Source organism: Tamandua tetradactyla, chromosome 1 (genome assembly GCF_023851605.1).
Source record: "Tamandua tetradactyla isolate mTamTet1 chromosome 1, mTamTet1.pri, whole genome shotgun sequence".
Lineage (NCBI taxonomy): Eukaryota > Metazoa > Chordata > Mammalia > Pilosa > Myrmecophagidae > Tamandua > Tamandua tetradactyla.
The window spans coordinates 152,268,876-152,292,760 of NC_135327.1; the positions used below are offsets into that span (position 1 = coordinate 152,268,876).

At 35.6% G+C, this 23,885-nt stretch overlaps 1 protein-coding gene across 3 annotated transcripts in view; it reads right to left on the minus strand.

The window, feature by feature from the left end:
• SAMTOR (S-adenosylmethionine sensor upstream of mTORC1) overlaps positions 1-23,885 on the minus strand; it is a 131,585-nt gene that overhangs the window by 64,260 nt on the left and 43,440 nt on the right. For all 3 annotated transcript variants that reach the window (XM_077111277.1, XM_077111356.1, XM_077111431.1), the window contains exon 3: positions 10,370-10,540. In XM_077111277.1, the coding sequence (XP_076967392.1) occupies positions 10,370-10,540 (171 nt within the window). The remainder of the gene's footprint in view (positions 1-10,369; positions 10,541-23,885) is intronic.

Below are 23,885 nucleotides of genomic sequence, written 5' to 3' on the forward strand. Positions count from 1 at the left end.
TTAACTGAGTATCAAGAGAATGACTATAAAAACATGATTCTTCTATCCTAAATATATCTTTCCTTCCTTCCATCTACTGATGAAGTCTAAGTTAAACTCTTACTCCAATAACTTCAAATATCAAATAATATTCTGAATACATAAAGAGTTCACATAAATTGATAAAAAGAAACATTTAAGACATAATACTTAAGTGGGCAAATGGCAAAAATAGACATTTCTCAAAAAAAAAAAAAAGGAAATAAAGACACAATTCTTTTCACAGTTCTGGCCCAGCTGCTAAGAAACTTAGAGCCACAATTATAGTCCTACTTACATCAAGAGTAAGGCACTTGAAAAGCAGATGATGCTCTCATACTGACAGACTTGGCAACAGCTTCTCAGAGTGCTATGAAAAGGATTCTGAGGCCAAATATAGGTTCTGTGGAAAAGATCTTATAACTAATTACCTCATTTTATCATGGATTGTGTGGAAAGTATGACAGCATGTGTGCCATGTTTGCCATGGTAGGTACTAGAACTATAAAGAATAAATTTTAGTTTCCTAATTTCATGTTATTTTACTTTTCCTTTTTGCATTTCATGAATCTGTTAGAAATATATATTAATATTAACACTTGGATGGCATTTTATTTTATCATGCTAATAAAGAGTGAAAAAATGAAAATGCTCAATGTTGGTGAATTTCAGCAAAATGGGCACATATACTAGATGCAATGGAATTAGTAAAATTTTTCTGGAAAGTATTTCCATAATATATATGACAGCCTAGACCATTAATGTTCTTCAATCCAGAAATCCACTTCTGGGAATCCATCCGAAGAACGTAAAATTCATGCATAAAAAGATGCTAAGATGAAACAACCTAATAAAAGAATAACGTATAGAAGGCAAAATCTTTCCATCAAATTACTTCAGAAAAGAGGGCACTAACTTAAACTTGAGCCCTTAGAAATTCTCTACAATATTATGCTCCCTAAATTTCTTTATTCTGACCAATAAAGTACTATTTGGAAAAAAAAATAGCAATAGCCTGAAAGACTTCAAACAATTGGGCTTTGGATGCTTCTATCAATCACTTGATAAACTTGGCAGAAAAGAAGGCAGAGATTTTCTTTCCAAAGGAACCTATTAGGCAAAACACGAACAATTTAAAGATATTTAGAATCACAGTCATACTTTTTCTGCTTTAGTAGCAATCTGGCAAAAAAAATAATAATAATTTTTAAACAAGTCTTATGAAATTTAAAAGCTTTAAAAAAAATCCACAGAAAAGACAGGTGCTAGAGGACTGTGGGAAGATGGGAGAATAGGAAGCTCCAGGATTACGTCCTTCCAACAAAACAACTATTAAAGACAGAACTGCCTGAAACAACAATTTTAAAACTTTGAAGTCTAGAACACTGTACAGCATCCAGGAAGAGCAGGAGGAAGAAGACGGGAAATTACAGTAAGGATCAGTAAATTGCCCTCTCCTTGCAGTGTTACCAGCATGCATTCCAAGTACTCATGGATATAGCCCCTGATAAGCTCACTGTTGACAGAAAGGGATAAAAACTCTTTTCCAAGACAAGGGATGGGCACAGCTGATCATTGATCATGGCTTTTGATTAGCAACTTCAAAACACTAGGGACTCAGCTATAAGGGCAGCCATTGTCCCAATATCCATGGGACAAAGGTGTGGAGAAGAAGATCTAAAGATGTATGCTTCCTCAAGGCTGTGGGCTTGTTTAAGGGCTGCATTTGCTGGGCAAGTCAAGAAAACTTGGTCTTGGGAAGACATAGAAGAAGCTCCTGGCACCCTTCCTCATCTCCTCCCTAGGGCAGGAAGGGGGTCCAGTCTGCACCCCTTTCATGAATCCTTGGTACTATTTTGGTTGGAAAAGAACTGACTTGAGAAACTTCTCTCTGGCATGCCCCCAACTCAGAATTTGCCCTGCAGGCAAAAAGCAGCTTAAGACAACGATGTGGGTATAACAAACTACAGAGGTGATCAGCCTGGGTCAAAGGCTTGCCTGCTTTAAACTTCCTAGAGAGGGAGGTCTGTCTCCTGGGAAATAAAGTACTCGAACTCCTATAAACAGGGGAACTCCAAAATGACTGACAAGCACAAACTCAGGACAAGACACAGTACCAGAAAAGACAGGAAGGACCCTACACATTACATTTGACTTAGGCAGACCTTTCTAATAGGAGGGATGAAGCTAAAGAAAATCTGTCTTATCAGGTGGTTACAAAATCTAGAAACAGACATTTCAGGGAATAAATACCAGAGTTAGCATTTTTAAATATTAAAATGCACAGTGTGCAACCAACTAGACCTAAAAGACATTTAGAGAATACTTCACCCAACAAAAACAGAATATACTTCTTCTTGAGTGCACAGGGATCATTTTTCAGGACAAGCCATATGTTAAGTTACGAAACATGTCTCAATAAATTAAAAATACTGAAATCATACAATGTATCTTCTCTAACCACAATGGAATGAAGCTAGAAATTAATGACAGAGAGAAAAATGGAAAATTCACAAATATGTAAAAATTAAACAATATATTCTTAAACCACTAATAAGTTAAAGAGGAAATCACAAGGGAAATTAGGAAATATCTTGGGGTGAATGAAAATGAAGGTACCACAAACCAAAACTTATGGGATGCAGCAAAGACAGCGCTTTAATGTCTAGCTCTAAATACTTACATTAAAAAAGAGGAAAGACATTTTATGTCAGAGACCTAACTTCAAAACTGGAAGAATTAGAAAAAGAAGAGCAAGGTAAACAAGCAAACAGAAGGAAAAAAACAACAAAGGTTACAGTGAAGATGAATGAAATCAAGAACAACAAAAACAATAGAGAGAATCAAGAAAACAAAAAAAAGATCAATAAGAAGCTTGACAAACCTTAGTTAGACTGATGAAGAAAAAAAGAAGGGATAAATAATGAAAATCAGAAATGAAAAGAGGACGTTACTACCAACCCTACTGAAAATAAAAAAGACTATAAGAGTATACTACGAACAACTGTTAGATAGCACAGATGAAATGGACAAATTCTTAGAAATACACAAACCACCTACACTGACTCAAGAAGAAATAGATTTCAAAAACCCAATTACTAGTAAAGAGATTGAATCAGTAATCAAAAGCCTCCCAATAAAGAAAAGTCCAGGACCAGTGGCTTCACAGGTAAATTTTACCTAAAATTTCAAGAAGACAAATCCAATTTTGTTCAAGTCTAATAAAAACTTGAATAGTAGAGACGACTCCATAATTCATTCTACAAGATCAATACCACTCTTATACCAAAGCCAAATAAAGATACCATAAGAAAAGACAATTACAGACCAATTATCTCTTATGAATACAAATGTAAAAATCCTCAACAAAATACCAGCAAACTGAATCCAAAAGCACATTAAAAGCATACCATGATCAAATGAGATTTACCCCTGGTTTACAAGGGTGGGTCAACATAAGAATATCAATAAATATACCACATTAACAGAACAAAGGGGAAACTCACATGATCATCTCAATTGAGGCAGGAAAAAAGGCATTTCACAAAATCTAGCAGCCTTCTTGATAAAAACATTTAGAACACTCAGAATAGGAGGAAACTTCCTCAAGATAATAAAGGGTATATATGAAAAGCCAACAGCTAACATCATACTCAATGGGGAAAGATTGGACGTTTTCCCTCTAAAATAAGGACAAGACAAAGAAGCCCACTGCCACTACTGTTACTCATATTGTACTGGAAGTTCTTGCCAGAGCAATCAGGCAAGAAAAAGAAATAAAATCCATAGGGCTGAAGTCCTTATAAGCAAATGAAATTGGACACAGAAGAGAAGCCATAGGGAGCAGCCAGAAGTTGAAGGTCAATGGAACTCAGAAGAAAAAGAAGATGCCAGCATATGCACTGCATTATCACAGAAAAGCCCAGGAACCCCAAAGTTTGCCAGCCAGCCAGAAGATATCATCCCAGGAGGAAGCAAGCCTTCTAGTCTCTGAAACTGTGAGCCAATAAACTTCCTTTGTTAAGCCAAAAAAAAAAAGCATCCCATTTGGAAAGGAAGAAGTAAAAGTTTCTCTACTTGCAAATGACATGATCCTACATACAGGAAATCTTGAAAAATCCGTAACAAAGCTCCTAAAGTTAATATATGAATTCCATTTACAAAAACAACTAAAAGAACGAAATATCTTTGAAATATCATTGAAATGGTATTTCATTATAAATATAACATAATATAAATATTTAAAATATAAAATATTTGTCTAATATTAATAATATATAAATAGTAATAAAATTTATTAATAAAATATTATAAATAAAATGTTAATAAAAATATATAAAATATTTATCTAAAATATATATCTAAATATAAAAGCCAGAACTATCATACTCCTATAAGAAAACATAATGAAGCACATTCAGGACCCTGTGTTTCGCAATGCTTTCTTAGACTGTACACCTAAAGTACAAGCAACAAAAGAAATAAAGATAAATGGGACACCATCAAAATTCAAAACTTGCACCTTGTGCTGGTTTGAAAGGATGCATGCACCCTATAAAAGCCATGTTTTAATCCTAATCCCATTCTGTAAAGGCAACCATTTCTTCTAATATCTATTCAGTACTGTATGTTTGAAACTGTAATTAGATCATCTCCCAGAGATGTGACTCAATCAAGAGTGGTTGTTAAACTGGATTAAGTGGAGATGAGTCTCCACCCATTTGGGTGGGCCTTGATTAGTTTACTGGAATCCTATAAAATAGGAAACATTTTGGAGAATGTGGGAGATTCAGAGAGAGCAGAGAATGCTGCAGCACCATGAAGCACAGTCTACCAGCCATAGCTTTGGAGATGAAAAAGGAAAACAACTCCCAGGGAGCTTCATGAAACGGGAAGCTAGCAGAGAAAGCTAGCAGATGATGCTGTGTTTACCATGTGCCCTTCCAGCAGAAAGAGAAACCCTGACTGTGTTTGCCATATGCTTTCTCACTTGAGAGAAAAACCCTGAACTTCATTGGCCTTCTTGAACCAAGGTACCTTTCCCCGGATGCCTTAGATTGGACATTTCTATAGATATGTTTTACCTGGGACATTTTCCTGGCCTAAGAACTGTAAATTAGCAACTTATTAAATTCCTCTTTTCAAAAAGCCATTCCATTTCTGGTATATCACATTCTGACAGCTAGCAAACTAGAACATGCCCTTTCAGCTGAGAGGGAAGCCCTGACTATGTTCATCATATGCCTTCTCACTTGAGATAGAAACCCTGAACTTCATCGGCCTTCTTGAACCAAGGTATCTTTCCCTGGATGTCTTAAATTGGACATTCCTATAGACTTGTTTTAATTGGGACATTTCCTCAGCTTTAGAACTGTAAACTTGCAACTTATTATATTCCTCTTTTTAAAAGCCTTCCAGTTCCATTTCTGGTATATTGCATTCTGGCAGCTAGCGAGGACACACCTCAAAAAACTTTATGAAGGTGAAAAGGAAGTCTACTCAGTGGAAGAAATCTGGAAACCACATATCCAATAAATGCTTAATATCCAAAATATATAAAGAAATACTTCAACTTAACATCAAAAAGACAATGCAAGTAAAAACAGGCAAAAGACTTCAATAGGCATCTCTCCAAAAAAGATATGCAAATGGCCAGAAAGTATGAAAAGATGCTCAGCATCATTAGTATCAGGAAAACGCAAATTAAAACCACAATGAAATACCATTTCACACCCCTTGGAATGGCCACTAGTAAGAAAACAGAAAATTACAAGTGTTAGAAAGGATGTGGAGAAATAGGAACACTCATTCATTGCTAGCAGCAAAGTAAAAATCATGTAACCACTATGTAAGACAGTCTGGCGGTTCCTCAGAAAGCTAAGTATAGAATTACCATGCGATCTGGCAATCCCACTACTAGGTTTATATCCTCAAGAATTGAAAGCAGGGACTTGAACAGATATTTGCATAACCATGTTCTTAAAGGTATTATTCACAACTGAGAAAAGATAAAGGCAACTCAAGTGTCCATCAACAGATAAATGGATAAACAAAATGTGGTATTTACATACAATGGAATATAATTCAGCCATTAAAAGTAATGACAGTCTGATACATGTGACAACATGGACAGAAGATATCATGTTGAGTGAAATAAGCCAGACACAAAAGTATAAACATTGTATGATCTCCCTGGTATGAAATAATCAGAATAAGCAAATTCACAGAATTGGAATTAGAATACAGGTTACCAGGGGATGGGGTGGGGGAAGGGAATAGGATGTTAAGCTTTAAAATATACAGAGTTCATTTGGAACAATGGAAATGTTCTGGTAATGGATGATGGTGATGGTAGTACAACATTATAAGTGTAATTAACAGCACTTAGAAATATATCTGAATGTGGTTAAAAGCTGAAATGTTAGATTGTATATGGTAAGAGAAAAAAATTTTTAAAAAGGCCATGAAATGGCACTACAAACCATAGACTGTAAGTCAAACCATAGACTATAGTTAATAGCACAACTATAAATATGTGCTTTCATCAGTTGTAACAAATGATCCACACCAATGCAAGGTGTTAATAATATGGTGGCATATGGGGAGCCTGTATTTCATGCATGACTGTTCTGTAAACCCACAACTTCACCAGTTAAAAAAAAAAGAAAGAAAGAAAGAAAGGAGGCAAAGACATTTATCAAAGATTTAGTAATTATCTGTGAATGTACAGCTTTATAATTGTAATTGTTGGATGTTTACTTATACAGATAAGTTTTAAATGCAACATCATCAGGCAATTAGATAAATTCTCCAGTTTCTTTCTAGCCTCAGATTTGTTTTCATGCAGAGCCAGTAAAGCATAACCTAACCCTTAAATATAGATCCAATAATTTCTAATCATGTTTATGTGATCAGCAGGAATATATCAATATATACTTCTGACTGAGAAATGGGAAGTCTGGTTGAGGGTCTTTGTGCTGGTTTGAAAGGAAGTATGCCCCCTAAGAAAAGCCATGTTTTAATATAAATCTCATTTCATAAAGGTAGAATAATCTTTACTCAATACTGTGTGTTTGAAACTGTAATCAGACCATCTCCCTGGATGATGTGATTTAGTCAAGAGTGGTTGTTAAAATGGACTAAGGGATGACATGTCTCCACCCATTTGGGTGGGTCTTGATTGGTTTATTGGAGTCCTATAAAAGAGGAAATATTTTGGAGGATGGGAGATTGAGAGAGAGCAGAGAATGCTGCAGCACCACGAAGCAGAGAGTTCACCAGCCAGTGACCTTTGGAGATGAAGAAGGAAAACGCCTCCCGGGGAGCTTCATGAAACCGGAAGCCAGGAGAGAAAGCTAGCAGATGATGCCGTATTCACCATGTGCCTTTTCAGCCAAGAGAGAAGCCCTGACTGTGTTCATCATGTGCCTTCTCACTTGAGAGAGAAATCCTGAACTTCATCGGCCTTCTTGAACCAAGGTATCTTTCCCTGGATGCCTTTGATTGAACATTTCTATAGACTTGTTTTAATTGGGACATTTTCTTGGCCTTAGAACTATAAACTAGTAACTCATTAAATTACCCCTTTTAAAAGCCATTCCGTTTCTGGTATATTGCATTCCGGCAGCTAGCAAACTACAACAGTCTTAAATTACATTCTTTTTGTTAAACTCCAATTTTTGGAAATAATATAAACACTTTCAAAAATTCAGGAAAGAATTTTTGTGTCAGTCACTTATTTTGTGTCAATCACAAATATATACTTACAGGGGTGGGGGGGTGCTGCTATTCTAATGTTAGGAGAATGGGAAATGGTGGTTAGGATAAAATTTCCAATGATCACATTATATACAAATTTAAAAAGTGCTGTATCTTAATTTTGAGATACAGATAACTCGAATTGTGGCTCTAATGGGAAGAAGCATTTGGCCTTAAATTTGGTTTTCATTAAGTGGAAGAATGAACAAAATAAAAGATCTTTGCAACATGAGCCCTCACTGTCTGAACCCAAAAATCAAAATAATTTGAATTGTTTTTTTGGGAATAAGAACAGGAAAAAGGTAACACTTGCTATCCAGAATTCAAATAGATCTGGATAGGAAGGAATACATACCTTCTTACATGATAATATGTGTAAGTAAAGTAAACAGCCAATCTCTGACTATTTCATCTATTTCTCGAAAAGTGTGTGTGTGTGTGGCGGGGGTGGGGTGGGGGGAGAGGGTGGTATTTTTCTTTGGGAAACCTGGGTGTCATTTTGTATTTAAGTTCACTTCATATTGAAGTGACACACACAATGGTAAATTGTTATGTTGAAATCTATGCAGAATGTTTTAATGGCATGGGAAAAATAGTTCATAATTTTTTTTATACTATACGGACTCCACTGTGTAAAAAAAAATATATTGCCTGATAAAAAGACTGGAAAGAAATGTGCCTAAATGTAAACAGAATTGAGAAATCTTTTCTCTGTCTATAATCTTTTCTATATGTAATGTTTTTCATACAGTGATACTTTTTTTGTATTCAGAAAACATACAATAAGTGAACTTTAATACAATACAGTAAGTATTACAATAAAGGCTCATTAATGGTATTTGGAGCAAAGGTTAAAAAAAGGGGGGAAAAAGGATATAAACAGGAAACATCCACAGGTATTCTAGACTCAGGTTGCAGTCTTAGCTGGGCTAAGCTGCAGATTGGTAGGAGGAGTCATTTAAAAGAAACGTCTTAGAAATGAGAGAGGAAGAAAGGGGCCAGATAAGTTCTCAACGTGACTATGGCTAACTGGTAGGTTGTACAAACACACAGAGACACCCAAGAGGGCCTGGCGGAAAGTAAAAGGTGAAGCAGGCTTGAAAACTGGCAGACTTTTTAATGCACTCCCTAACCAACACACATGACCACTGGCAGAGGGTGTAAGTCTTACTGGCTAATGGGATTTCAGCGTAATCTCTGACCTATCATTGTTTGAACACTAAGCTATGCAGTCAAGAGAGGTAAACCCTGGGATATTAGCCTAAAATAATAACAGTAATAATAAAAACACTGAGCATAGAAATCCAAATATGTGCATCATGAGACAGAGTTCATGTATTAAGTCCAGACAAATTACTGAAAAAACAACCATCACTAACCTGAGGAGAAAAATCCAAACAGAGAATTTCTAACTATATAATAAAAAAAATGTCCAGTTTTCAAGAAAGAAATTGTGACATGCAAAGTAAAGCAAGAAAGTGTGACCTATATTCAGGAGAAAAAAACAGCAATAAATAAAAAATGACTAAATAGACCTAAATGTTGGATTTAGCAAAGATTTCAAAATGTTATTATAAATCTGTTCAAAGAATTAGAAGAATCAAATAGAAATTCTAAAATTGATACTTTCCATTTGTACCTGTTTTTGATAGAATTATAACTATATAATTTTTATGCTGGCCAATATTTGAAAGTATTTTTAAATTTTCATAACACCTGAGTAAAAGAATGTTCACTTAGTAAGCCATTAATTATGCTTTGTAAACTTTGTAATGAACTTTGAACAAAGGCAAAAACAGGCCTTATCCTTTCCTAGTGATCTAATCAAAGGTATGTTAATTAATTCTAAATAAATTTTTATAACTAACTAGACAGTTTATTCAACATGGTGTAAAAAGAAATGAACCAAAATCTTATATTGATAACTATAGATTTAGAATTGATTTGAACTTTTAATTTTATTTTCATAGTTTTCAGTGTTAAGCAAGAACACTTCTAGAATTATTCAAGTTTAGCATTTCTAAGATATTAATAAAATATTATTTGATACTGCAAATCCATTCTGCTGTGAGGGATCATAAATAATTTTAATGCTACTCATAATTAATCAGATTATAAAATTCACGGATCTTTATACAAAGCAAAATTTTGCCTATGTGCATATAATATATTATGAGGAGCCAGATTTTCATACCACCAATAAAACAATGCTAATTGGTTCTCTTAATAATCTTCCATTTTTTTCCTTATTTGTGTTTCTTAGTGGACAGCCATTTTAAAAATACATTATTTAACTGGATTTTGCTTTCTGGATTCTGTGAATTATAGTAATTACATAAACATTTAATAAAATATTCTTCCTCATTTTCAGTGAGAACAACCCAAGTTAAAGAACCAGTTTTCCAGATGACCCTTAACATTATGCTAATTTTTTAACCTCATGTTATAAATCTGCATTTTTTCAGTCTAGCTCATTTTCTGAGGTGTAAGTATACTGCTCACTGCTTTCTGTAAAAGAAACTATTTCATTATTTTACATTATTCACATAGCTATCCAGACTAATATTAATTGGGCTAGAAAAAGAGTACTTACTCAGTTATAATTTCAGGATTTGTAAAGCTGAGCTTGGTTAAATGACCTTCAAGTTTAGAAGACTCATGCATATTTAAGGCTGGAGTGGTCTTATTGGCGAGTAGAGCTCTTTTTTCATCTTTCTCAAGTGCTTTTCTCTTCCCACCATTTTGGAAATATTCTCTGCATACACTACAAGGCAAAGTAAAGTTATATTTTAAAATGCGGGGAGTAAATACAAAATAAAATGAGAGAGGAGGGGCCAAGACGGCGGCTTAGCAATGTGTGCGTTTTAGTTCATCCTCCAGAACAACTACTAAATAATCAGAAACAGTACAGAACAGCTCCCGGAGTCACGTCAGTGACCGGACACACAGCGCACTACAGTCTGGACCAGCGGGACCAGCTACAAGCCTCCCCCAAACCGAAGAGTTCCCCAAGCCGTGGTGGCCGGCGCCCGGCGCCCCTCCCCCACAGGCGGCTCCCCAGAGGGAAAGGAAAGAGACTCTAAACCCGGTCAAGGTGGAGTACGCTCATTGGGCTCACGGAAAAAGAGGAAAGGGGGAGGAAACAGAGGTTTTAGTGGCTGTGTTTCTACGGAGACTAGGCAGCCTCTGGATTCAGCGGTGGGACTTCTCGGGCTACAACTGCGCCAGGCATAGGCAGAAATGGGCTGCTTTCAGGGATGTCTCCCACCTGTGCCTTCCCCAGGGGAGGGGTGAAGCCCAACTCAGGTGGAATCCCTCTCTCAAGGAATTCAGTCTCCAGGGCTTGGCAATTTGAAGCCATTAAAACCAGCCTACAACCTCTCCTCCGTCTGAACCACGCCCCCAGCAGGGAGAGTCTTCCAAAGTTAGAAGTACTGCAACATCTTTTGCTGGTGTGACCAGCAGATGCGCCACATACTGGGCAGGATAAGAAAAACAGAGCCCAGAGACTTCACAGGAAAGTCTTTTAAACTGCTGGGTCTCACCCTCAGGGAAAACTGATGCAGGTGACTCCTTCCCCCTGATAGGAGGCCAGTTTAGTCTGGGAAAACCCGGCTGGAGTCTATAATACCTACGTAGACCCTCCTAAGGGTGGGGAGGGAAAAGGCACCATACAAGCAGGTCAAGAAACAAGAAAACAAGAACTGAAAAATTATCCTCTGTTAAACAAAACCTAAGCTAGAGGTCTGGAAAAAGCTGAACTGAAGGTCAAAGAACAGACAGACAACAAATTCATCTAGCAAGAAAACCCTAGGTAAGAGAAGTGAAAGCAATCTCCAGAATAAACTAATTAAGGTAATTAAATGTTTAGACGACAGCAAAAAATAACAAATCACACCAGGAAAATTGAAGATATGGCCCAGTCAAAGGAACAAACCAATAGTTCAAAAGAGATACAAGAGCTGAAACAACTAATTCAGAGTGTATGAACAGACATGGAAAACCTCATCAAAAACCAAATCAATGAATTGAGGGAGGATATGAAGAAGGCAAGGAATGAACAAAAAGAAGAAATGGAAAGTCTGAAAAAACAAATCACGGAACTTATGGGGATGAAAGATACATTAGAAGAGATGAAAAAAACGATGGAAACCTACAATGGTAGATTTCAAGAGACAGAGGTTAGGATTAGTGAACTGGAGGACGGAACATCTGAAATCCGACAAGATACAGAAACTATAGGGAAAAAAAATGAAAAAATATGAGCAGGGACACAGGGAACTGAATGATAATATGAAGCGTACAAATATACGTGTTGTGGGTGTCCTGGAAGGAGAAGAGAAGGGAAAAGGAGGAGAAAAACTAATGGAAGAAATTATCACTGAAAATTTCCCAACTCTTATGAAAGACCTAAAATTTCAGATCTAAGAAGTGGAGCGTAACCCAAAGAGAAGAGATCCAAATAGACGTTCTCCAAGACACTTACTAGTCAGAATGTCAGAGGTCAAAGAGAAAGAGAGGAACTTGGAAGCAGCAAGAGAAAAGCAATCCATCACATACAAGGGAAACCCAATAAGACTATGTGTAGATTTTTCAGCAGAAACCATGGAGGCAAGAAGACAGTGGGATGATATATTTAAATCACTAAAAGAGAAAAACTGCTAACCAAGAATTCTATACCCAGCAAAATTGTCCTTCAAAAATGAGGGAAAAATTAAAACATTTTCAGACAAAATATCACTGAGAGAATTTGTGACCAAGAGACCAGTTCTGCAACAAATACTAAAAGGAGCACTAGAGACAGATATGAAAAGACAGAAGAGAGATGTGTGGAGAAGAGTGTAGAAAGAAGGAAAATTAGATATGACATACAAAATACAAAAGGCAAAATGGCAGAGGAAAGTATTACCCAAACAGTAATAACACTAAATGTTAATGGACTGAACTCCCCAATCAAAAGACATAGACTGGCAGAACGGATTCAAAAACAGGATCCTTCTATATGCTGTCTACAGGAAACACATCTTAGACCCAAAGATAAACATAAGTTGAAAGTGAAAGGTTAGGAAAAGATATTTCATGCAAATAACAACCAGAAAAGAGCAGGAGTAGCTATACTAATATGCAACAAATTAGACTTCAAATGTAAAACAGTTAAAAGAGACAAAGGATACTATGTACTAATAAAAGGAACAATTCAACATGAAGACATAACAATCATAAATATTTATGCACCAAACCAGAATATCCCAAAATACATGAGGCAAACACAGAAAAGGGAAATAAACACATCTATCATAATAGTTGGTGACTTCAATTCCCCACTCTCATCAATGGACAGAACATCTAGACAGAGGATCAATAAAGAAACAGAGAATTTGAATATTACAATAAATGAGCAAGACTTAACAGACATTAATAGGACATTACACCCCACAACAGCAGGATACACCTTTTTCTCAAGTGCTCATGGATCATTCTCAAAGAAGACCATACGCAGGGTCACAAAGCAAGTCTCAACAAATTTAAAAAGATTGAAATCATACACAACACTTTCTCGGATCATAAAGGAATGAAGTTGGAAATCAATAATAGGCAGAGCACCAGAAAATTCACAAATACGTGGAGGCTCAACAACACACTCTTAAACAACCAGTGGGTCAAGGAAGAAATTACAAGAGAAATCAGTAAATATCTCGAGGTGAAAGAAAATGAAAACACAACATATCAAAACTTATGGGATGGAGCAAAGGCAGTGCTAAGAGGGAAATATATTGCCCTAAATGCCTATATCAAAAAAGAAGAAAGGCCCATAATCGAGGAATTAACTGTACACTTGGAAGAACTGGAGAAAGAACAGCAAACTAACCCCAAAGCAAGCAAAAGGAAAGAAATAACAAAGATTAGAGCAGAAATAAATGAAATTGAGAACATGAAAACAATTGAGAAAATCAATAAGACCAGAAGTTGGTTCTATGAGAAAATCAGTAAGATTGATGGGCCCTTAGCAAGACTGACAAAAAGAAGAAGAGAGAGGATGCAAATAAATAAGATCAGAAATGGAAGAGGAGACATAACCACTGACCCCACAGAAATAAAGGAGATATTAACAGGATACTATGAACAACTTTACGCTTATAAATACAACAATGTAGATGAAATGGACAAGTTCCTAGAAAGGCATGAACAACCAACTTTGACTCAAGATGAAATAGATGACCTCAACGAACCAATCACAAGTAAAGAAATTGATTAGTCATTAAAAAACTTCCCAAAAAGAAAAGTCCAGGACCAGATGGCTTCACATGTGAATTCTACCAAACATTCCAGAAAGAACTAGTACCAATCCTGCTCAAACTCTTCAAAAAAACTGAAGTGGAGGGAAAGCTACCTAACTCATTCTATGAAGCCAACATCACCCTCATACCAAAACCATGCAAAGATATTAGAAAAAAAGGAAACTACAGACCAATCTCTCTAATGAATATAGATGCAAAAATCCTCAACAAAATTCTAGCAAATTGAATCCAGCAACACACTAAAAGAATTATACATCATGACCAAGTAGGATTCATCCCAGGTATGCAAGGATGGTTCAACATAAGAAAATCAATTAATGTAATATACCATATCAACAAATCAAAGCAGAAAAATCACATGATCACCTCAATTGATGCAGAGAAAGCATTTGACAAAATTCAACACTCTTTCCTGTGGAAAACACTTCAAAGGATAGGAATACAAGGGAATTTTCTTAAAATGATAAAGGGAATATATGAAAAACCCACAGCTAATATCATCCTCAATGGGGAAAAACTGAAAACTTTCCCCCTAAGATCAGGAATAAGACAAGGATGTCCACTATCACCACTGTTATTCAACATTCTGTTGGATGTTCTAGCCAGAGCAATTAGACAAGAAAAAGAAATACAAGGCATCAAAATTGGAAAGGAAGAAGTAAAAACTATCACTGTTTGCAGATGATATGATACCATATGTTGAAAACCCTGAAAAATCCACAGCAAAACTACTAGAGCTAATAAACGAGTACAGCAAAGTGGCAGGTTACAAGATCAACATTTAAAAATCTGTAGTGTTTCTATACACTAGTAATGAACAATCTGAGGGGGAAATCAAGAAATGAATTCCATTCACAATTGCAACTAAAAGAATAAAATACTTAGGAATAAATTTAACTAAAGAGACAAAAGACCTATACAAAGAAAACTACAGGAAACTGTTAAAAGAAATCACAGAAGACCTAAATAGATGGAAGGGCATACCGTGTTCATGGATTGAAAGACTAAATATAGTTAAGATGTCAATTCTACCTAAATTGATTTACAGATTCAATGCAATACCAATCAAAATCCCAACAACTTACTTATCAGAAATAGAAAAACCAATAAGCAAATTTATCTGGAAGGGCAGGGTGCCCCGAATTGCTAAAAGTATCTTGAGGAAAAAAAACAAAGCTGGACGTCTCATGCTGCCGGACTTTAAGGCATATTATGAAGCCACAGTGGTCAAAACAGCACGGTATTGGCATAAAGATAGATATATTGACCAATGGAATTGAATAGAGTATTCAGATATAGACCCTCTCATCCATGGACATTTGATCTTTGATAAGGCAGTCAAGCCAACTCACCTGGGACAGAGCAGTCTCTTCAATAAATGGTACCTAGAGAACTGGATATCCATATGCAAAAGAATGAAAGAGGACCCGTATCTCACACCCTATACAAAAGTTAACTCAAAATGGATCAAAGATCTAAACATCAGGTCTAAGACCATAAAACAGTTAGAGGAAAATGTAGGGAAATATCTTATAAATCTTATAATTAGAGGTAGTTTTATAGACCTTATACCTAAAGCAAGAGCACGGAAGAAAGAAAAAAATAAATGGGAACTTCTCAAAATTAAACACTTTTGTGCATCACAGAACTTCATCAAGAAAGTAAAAAGACAGCCTACACAATGGGAGACAATATTTGGAAACGACATATCAGATAAAGGTCTAGTATCCAGAATTTATAAAGAGATTGTTCAACTCAACAACAAAAAGATAGCCAATCCAATTACAAAATGGGAAAAAGACTTGAACAGACAACTCTCAGAAGAGGAAATACAAATGGCCAAAAGGCACATGAAGAGATGCTCAATGTCCCTGGCCATTAGAGAAATGCAAATCAAAACCACAATGAGATATCACCTCACACCCACCAGAATGGCCATTATCAACAAAACAGAAAATGACAAGTGCTGGAGAGGATGTGGAGAAAGAGGCACACTTATTCACTGTTGGTGGGAATGTCAAATGGTGCAACCACTGTGGAAGGCAGTTTGTTGGTTCCTCAAAAAGCTGAATATAGAATTGCCATATGACCCAGAAATACCATTGCTAGGTATCTACTCAGAGGATGTAAGGGCAAAGACACAAACAGACATTTGCACACCAATGTTTACAGCAGCATTATTTACAATTGCAAGGAGATGGAAACAGCCAAAATGTCCATCAACAGATGAGTGGCTAAACAAACTGTGGTATATACATACGATGGCATATTATGCAGCTTTAAGACAGAATAAACTTATGAAGTATGTAACAACATGTATGGACCTTGAGAACATTATGCTGAGTGAGACTAGCCAAAAACTAAAGGACAAATACTGTATGGTCTCACTGATATGAACTGACATTAGTGAATAAACTTGGAATATTTTGTTTGTAACAGAGACCATCAGGATATAGAAATAGGGTAAGATATTGGGTAATTGAGGCTGAAGGGATACAGACGGTGCAACAGGACTGTGTACAAAAACTCAGAAATGTACAACAGAATACTACCTAACTGTAATATAATTATGTTAAAACACTGAATGAAGCTGCATGTGAGAATGATAGAGGGAGGAGGGCTGGGGACATAAATGAAATCAGAAAGAAAGATAGATGTTAAAGATTGAGATGGTATAATCTAGGAATGCCTAGAGTGTATAATAATAGTGAAATGTATAAGGTACAATTTAAAAAATGTTTTTGCATGAGGAAGTACAAAGGAATGTCATTATTGCAGGGTACTGAAAATAGATGGTAATTAATATTTTAAAATGTCACCTTATGTGTGAGACTAAAGCAAAAAATGTTTGTTACAAAATTTATATTTTGACTTGTGCATTTCCTAATATAACTTATGTAGATAGTTTGATTGAATGCCATACGTACTTGGAATCTCAGGTAGGACATGAGATTTTGCTGGTTTGTCCAGAGTGATGCCCCAATGAATCCCAGAGTGATTTGATCAGTGAGTGGAAAAGTATCTGCAAAGCCCCCTTCAGGGAGTGGTGAGAACAGGGCACTCAACTTCCCCGAGTTGAATTCTTGATATTCTCACAAGCAGTGTGGACAACCAAAACTGTAGGCAGAGCCCCCAGTCTTGGGGTTTGTTCATATGAAACTTAACCCCGCAAAGGACAGGTCAAGTCTACTTAAAATTTAGGCCTAAGAGTCACCCCCAAGAGAGCCTCTTTTGTTGCTCAAATGTGGCCCCTCTCTCCAGCCAACACAATGAGCAGTCTCACCACCCTACCCCTCTCTACGTGCGACATGACTCCCAGGGGTGTGGACCTTCCTGGCAACATGGGACAGAGATCTTGGAATGAGTTGAGACTCAGCATCAAGGGATTGAGAAAACCTTCTCGACCAAAAGGGGGAAGAGGGAAATAAGACAAAGTGTCAATGGCTGAGAGATTCCAAACAGAGTTGAGAGGTTATCCTGGAGGTTATTCTTATGCATCAAGTAGATATCATCTTGTTATTCAAGATGTAATGGAGAGGCTGGAGGGAACTGCCTGAAAATGTAGAGCTGTGTTCCAGTAGCCATGTTTCTTGAGGATGATTGAATAATGATACAGCTGTCACAATGTGACTGTGTGATCGTGAAAACCTTGTGTCTGATGCGCCTTTTATCTACCTTGTCAACAAAGGAGTAGAACATATGGAATAAAAATAAATAATTGGGGGAACAAATGCTAAAATAAATTTAGTTTAAATGCTAGTGATCAATGAAAGCAAGGGGTAAGGGGTATGGTAGGTATAATCTTTTTTTTTTTTCTTTCCTGCGTTCATTTCATTTCTTTTTCTATTGTCTTTTTATTTCTTTTTCTGAATTAATGCAAATGTTCTAAGAAATGATGAATACGCAACTAAGTGATGATATTGTGAACTACTGATTATGTATGCTGTTTTATTTTGTTTATATTTTTAATTAATAAATAAATATAAAAAATAAAAAAAATAAAATGGGAAAACATTAGCATTTATTAATCAAAATGGAAACCTTTCAAATTAAAGATTTTTACTTTGGAAACATCAATAGAGAAAAGTTTAAGCACCTTATAGCATTTTCAAAAATTTTGAAATGTCTGTATGCCAAACATGATGATAAATTGTGTTTAATAATTAAAAAAAATGTTTTTAAGGAATACAGATGTATCTGCACATTCTTTTTCTGTTAAATGAAAAATAGGTTCCTTCAGCAAAGCTTATATCACTGCTATTCAGTGATAGCGTTCAGAAAAAGAATTGTAGGTCACAGATCATTTTTAGATAACTTTGTTGGTAATAGACCAATAAGCAAAAAGTTGTTTTTGAGACTCCTCCTGGTTTATGATATTAATGTCAGGTTGTCAACATATTAAGAGCATAATAGCTTTTATACTACATGGAAATTATTCCTGTCCATCAGGAAACCATTCCTGAATATTCCAGTTCTTATACTATTAAAAATGCAGATTTTTCAAGATGTATCATTTAAAACTCATATGGTTTAGTCCATATTTGGTTACTATCTTAAACCAGAAAGTAATCATTGGCATGTAGTTAGAAACAATTTAATTTTCTTAGTATTTATGATGTTCCTAATTAAATTTTAGGGTAAATACAGTAGAACAACACACATGAATACTAAGTAAATGGGACAAGAAAAGTGTACAGTAGAATCAGCTCAAATAATTTATTAGCTATTAAAGACAAGGAACGTGAAGAAAAAAGAGAACATAGATAATTAAGAAGAGCAAATAAACATATCTATATTTCATGCTTATGTCACAACAATGAAGCAGGAAACTAGGAAATTTCATTTTATATGAAATCTGGGCAATAAAAACCTAAAATCAACTGTGTTAGCTTTGCTGCCCACTTAAAATAGAGTCAGATGGCAACTGCATGATAAAGAGAGATGCGCAGTAGAGTCTGAGAGGTGGCAAAAAAAGAGGTAATACCAACCTCGGTTCACCACTAGAAGAAGGTACAACTCTGAAAGAGGAAATCCTAAGAAGAGATCTGGTACATAGTGAATCAGAGTATTAGCTACTGGAAGACCAAAAGGAATGAGTGTGGAAAATATATGGGAAGGTAAGTCTTGAGAAGACATTGTTTCTGGGGGAGAAGAGAAACAACCTGGAATAAGGAGGTACCTCAGGTGGTTTGCTGCTAAAGGAAAAAATGAAAGAAACTAAAGATAAGGAACTAACAGATAGGTCATAATATATACATATTAAAAAATACTAAGTTGGATCAGAAGAGGACAGTATGAAATGAAATCCACTATTGATTTTATACTAACCAAATAAGGTTCTTTGGAAGAAACAAGGTAGACCAACCAAACTCCTACTATACATCTAAAGAAACACCAATATAAACACGATAGAAAAAGAATATAAAGGAAAAACCTAATCAAACTAAGAGCTGTATACATTTCTATTTGAAGGTTACTGAAAAGCAATCAAGATTTTTCAGTGGATCAAACATTAAAAAAACCATTAAATAAAACATTAAAAAAATCCACCAAACAGAAGAAAACTTCAACATCACACTTCAATATTAATTCTATATAATTAAGTAATTGTAGATGTGAAAGAACATTTTAAATTTCAAGACTTAGCATAGATACGTACCTCTTGATAGAATACACTGAGAAGGACACAACATCACATATGTAATATTGTTACCGAAAATATGTTTAACTGGAATCTAATCACAAAAAGTCAGGCAAATTCAAATTGAGGGACAGTATTTAGCATATTATTAGCATATGATAACAGCAAGTATCAGTGTTTAATTTCTTCAATGTGATAGCTGTATTTGGTGATATAGAAGCATGTTCTTAGGTGATATACAAATAAAGTGTTGGAATAAGTCTTGTGAATTCTCAAATAGTTCATCAGAGAAGGAAGAGAAAAGAAGGAGGTGGAGGAGGGAGGAAAAATGATACATGGCATGACTAAAGTAGAGCAACAGTTTCAGAAGCTAAAGGAAAGTAAGTGTGAGCCAAGTATTTTATACCCAGCCAAGCTGTACATTTAGTAACAAAATTACAGAAAGTTTTAAAAAGCAGGAACTTGGGGAACATTATAATTGCAAACTGTTTTTAAAGAATTTATTGTAAGATTAACTTCACTCATGAGGTAACTAGAAAATGTTTGCGAAGAAACTGGTCAATGGGATACAAAGTATTAAATTAAAAAAAAGATACCTTCTAATGCTAAAGACCACAATTCCTCATGAAAATAAAACTGTTATATTTATGTGCCATTTAACATAGCAACCACCTTCACAAAACAGAAATTCCATGAGAAGCACAGATAAAGTAACAAACACAGAGAAAGAGAAATAACTAATAGAAAACATCAATACACCACTCTCAGCCAAGTGTATGAAAAATTCATAAGGTTCCAGAAGCCTTAAATAGCTTTAGGTTTATCTAATGGCGCCAACGGAAAAAAAAAACAAATTTTGATTACCTAATAGAGTAAGCTTCTTTTTAAATGCAAATGGATAGTAAAAAAAATTATCATATACATGCATTGTCGTGAAGAAAACCACAGTAAAAACCATATAAGTAAAGTAATACAGATAACACTATCTAATCACAATGTAATAAAATTAGTTAATTAATAAAATGAAGTGAAATTATCTTTTTACCTGCAAATTAAAACAAAAATTAAACTCTTGGATTAAAGGAGAAAAACAAATGAAACAGTAACAATTCTAAAAAAGAATAATGAAAGCACAATTGAGAACCCTAATTAAAGCACTGCAATAAAATAGTGATCTGAAGAAAGCTCAGACCTTTTAATAACTATATCAATAAAAATGAAAGAACAAAAATAAGCTCCAACTAAAATGATTAGGAAAAAAGGTAAACCAGAAGAAAGGTATGATGACTAAGTTCATGTGTCAACTTGACTAAGTTATGGTGTCCAGTTATTTGGCCAAGCAAGCACTGACCTGACTCTTACTGGTATTTCCTGGATTTAAATCAGTCAGTTGGCTGCATTTATATCTGATTATATCTATAATCAACAAAGAACATGGCCTTCAGCAACAAAAAAGATCTCATTCAATCAGTTAAAGGCTTTAAAGAGAACTGAGGATTTCAACAGTCAGAAAAATTCCTATCCCTAATTCAGCCAGCCATCTTCTCCTGGGGAATTCATCAAAACCTTCACTGCAGCTCACAACTTGTGGCTTGACTTACAGAATTCAGACCTGCTAGTCCCCATGGTCATGTGAGCCAATTCCTATAGTAAATCTCATAATATTTTCCTATATACATATATACTTATATCTATATGTCCTGTCAGTTTTGTTTCTCTGGAGAAACCTAACTACAACAGTTTTTAGAACTGAGAGGAATTCTTGAGAAACAGAATCTTAAGGGTGAGATTTCTGATTTGGTTGTGAAGTCTTTGGAACTGCTTTTCTAATCTGATTAGATTATAAATCACAAATGACTATTTTTAATGATGAAGATGGCAATGATAGTGAGGCATGGGTTATCAGATTGGGGCCTATTGTAAAGGGTCCTAGATTGTAAGTTCTTACAGCAATCACATATATTCAGGTGTAATTGTTATTTCTAAATTCTGAGTTACTAAGCTGTTTGTTTAATATCCTGGTCTGCTCCCAGAAACTTCAGGTATTTATGTGACTCCTGAGACTCGGAGTTAGAGCACTGATGCTATGAAAATTAGTAGTACCCCATAGAGGAACTGTTTAAAAAGTTCAAAAAGTGATCAGATATCGAGCAGAGATATGAATAAAGCTGATACGTATAGGACTAAGGTAAATCAGAAACAGGGTAAAGAATGATCTCGTTCATATTTTAAAACTTCAACTTCTGTGTGAGACCAAAGGGAGAGATGTTTATTTGATGCAAAATTTACATTGCGGGTAGTATATGGTGCTATTTTAACTTGTATAGTCAGTTTAGTTGAACACATAAGTACATGGAATCTTGAACAGGGCATGAGATTTTGTTGATGTGTCCAGGTTAGTGTGATACCCTTATATATATCCCAGAGTAATTTGGGCAGTGAATAAAGAAGTATTTGCAAAGTTCCCGTGGGGGACTGGGGAAAAAGAAGGAAATATTCAACATCCCCATTTGGAGAATTCCTGATATTCTTGCAAGCTGTGGGGCAACCAAATCAATAGGCCAAGCCCTCAATCTTGGGGTTTGCCCCTATGAAACTTATTTCTATAAAGGAAAAGCTAAGCCTACTTATAATTATGCCCAAGTGTTACACCCAGAAAACCTCTTTTGTTGCTCAGATGTGGTCTTTCTCTCCAAGCCAACTCAGCAGGTGAACTCACTGTCCTCCCTCCTACGTGGGAAATGACTCCCCCTGGCAACATGGGATTGAGAAAACCTTCTTGACCAAAAGGGGTAAGAGAGAAATGAGACAAGATAAAGTTTCAAAGCCTGAAAGATTTCAGAGTTGAGAGGTTATCCTGGAGGTTATTCTTTTTTTTTTTAATTTTTAAATTTATTTATTAATTTAAAAAAATTAAGAACAAAAGCATTAGCACATCATTCCGTTCTACATATATAATCAGTAATTCTCAATATCATCACATAGTTGCATATTTATCATTTCTTAGAACATTTGCATCAATTCAGAAAAAGAAAGAAAAAGACAACAGAAAAAGAAATAAAATGACAACAGAGAAAAAAAATGATAATACATACCATACCCCTTACCCCTCACTTTCATTGATCACTAGCATTTCAAACTAAATTTATTTTAACATTTGTTCCCCCTATTATTTATTTTTATTCCATATGTTCTGCTTGTCTTTTGACAAAGTAGATAAAAGGAGCATCAGACACAAGGTTTTCATAATCACACAGTCACATTGTGACAGCTGTATCATTATTCAGTCATCATCAAGAAACATGGCTACTGGAACACAGCTCTACATTTTCAGGCAGTTCCCTCCAGCCTCTCTACTACATCTTGAATATCAAGGTGATATCTACTTAATGCATAAGAATAACCTCCAGGATAACCTCTCGACTCTGTTTGCAATCTCTCAGCCACTGACACTGTCTCATTTCCCTCTTCCCCCTTTTGGTCGAGAAGGTTTTCTCAATCCCTTGATGCTGAGTCTCAGCTCATTCTAGGGTTTTTCTCAATCCCTTGATGCTGAGTTTCAGCTCAATCTAGGGTTTTTCTCAATCCCTTGATGCTGAGTCTCAGCGCATTCCAGGATTTCTGTCCCACGTTGCCAGGAAGGTCCACACCCCTGGGAATCATGTCCTACGTAGACAGGGGGAGGGTGATGAGTTTGCTTGTTGTGTTGGCTGGAGAGAGAGGCCACATCTGAGCAACAAAAGAGGCTCTCTTGGGGGTGACTCTTAGGCCTAAATTTCAAGTAGACTTGACCTATCCTTTGTGGGGTTAAGTTTCATATTAAGAACCCCCAAGGCTGGGGGCTTAGCCTATAGCTTTGGTTGTCCACACTGTTTGTGAGAATATCAAGAATTCAACTTGGGGAAGTTGAATTTCTCCCCATTCTCACCATTCCTTGAAGGGGACTTTGCAAATACTTTTCCACTCACTGATCAAATCACTCTGGGATTCATCAGGGCATCACTCTGGACAAACCAACAAAATCTCATGTCCTACCCAAGATTCCAAGTACTTAAGTGTTCAATCAAGCTATCTACATAAGTTACATTAAGAAATGCACTAGTCAAAATATAAATTTTGTACTGAATAAATATTTTTTGCTTTAGTCTCACACATTAGATGAAATTTTA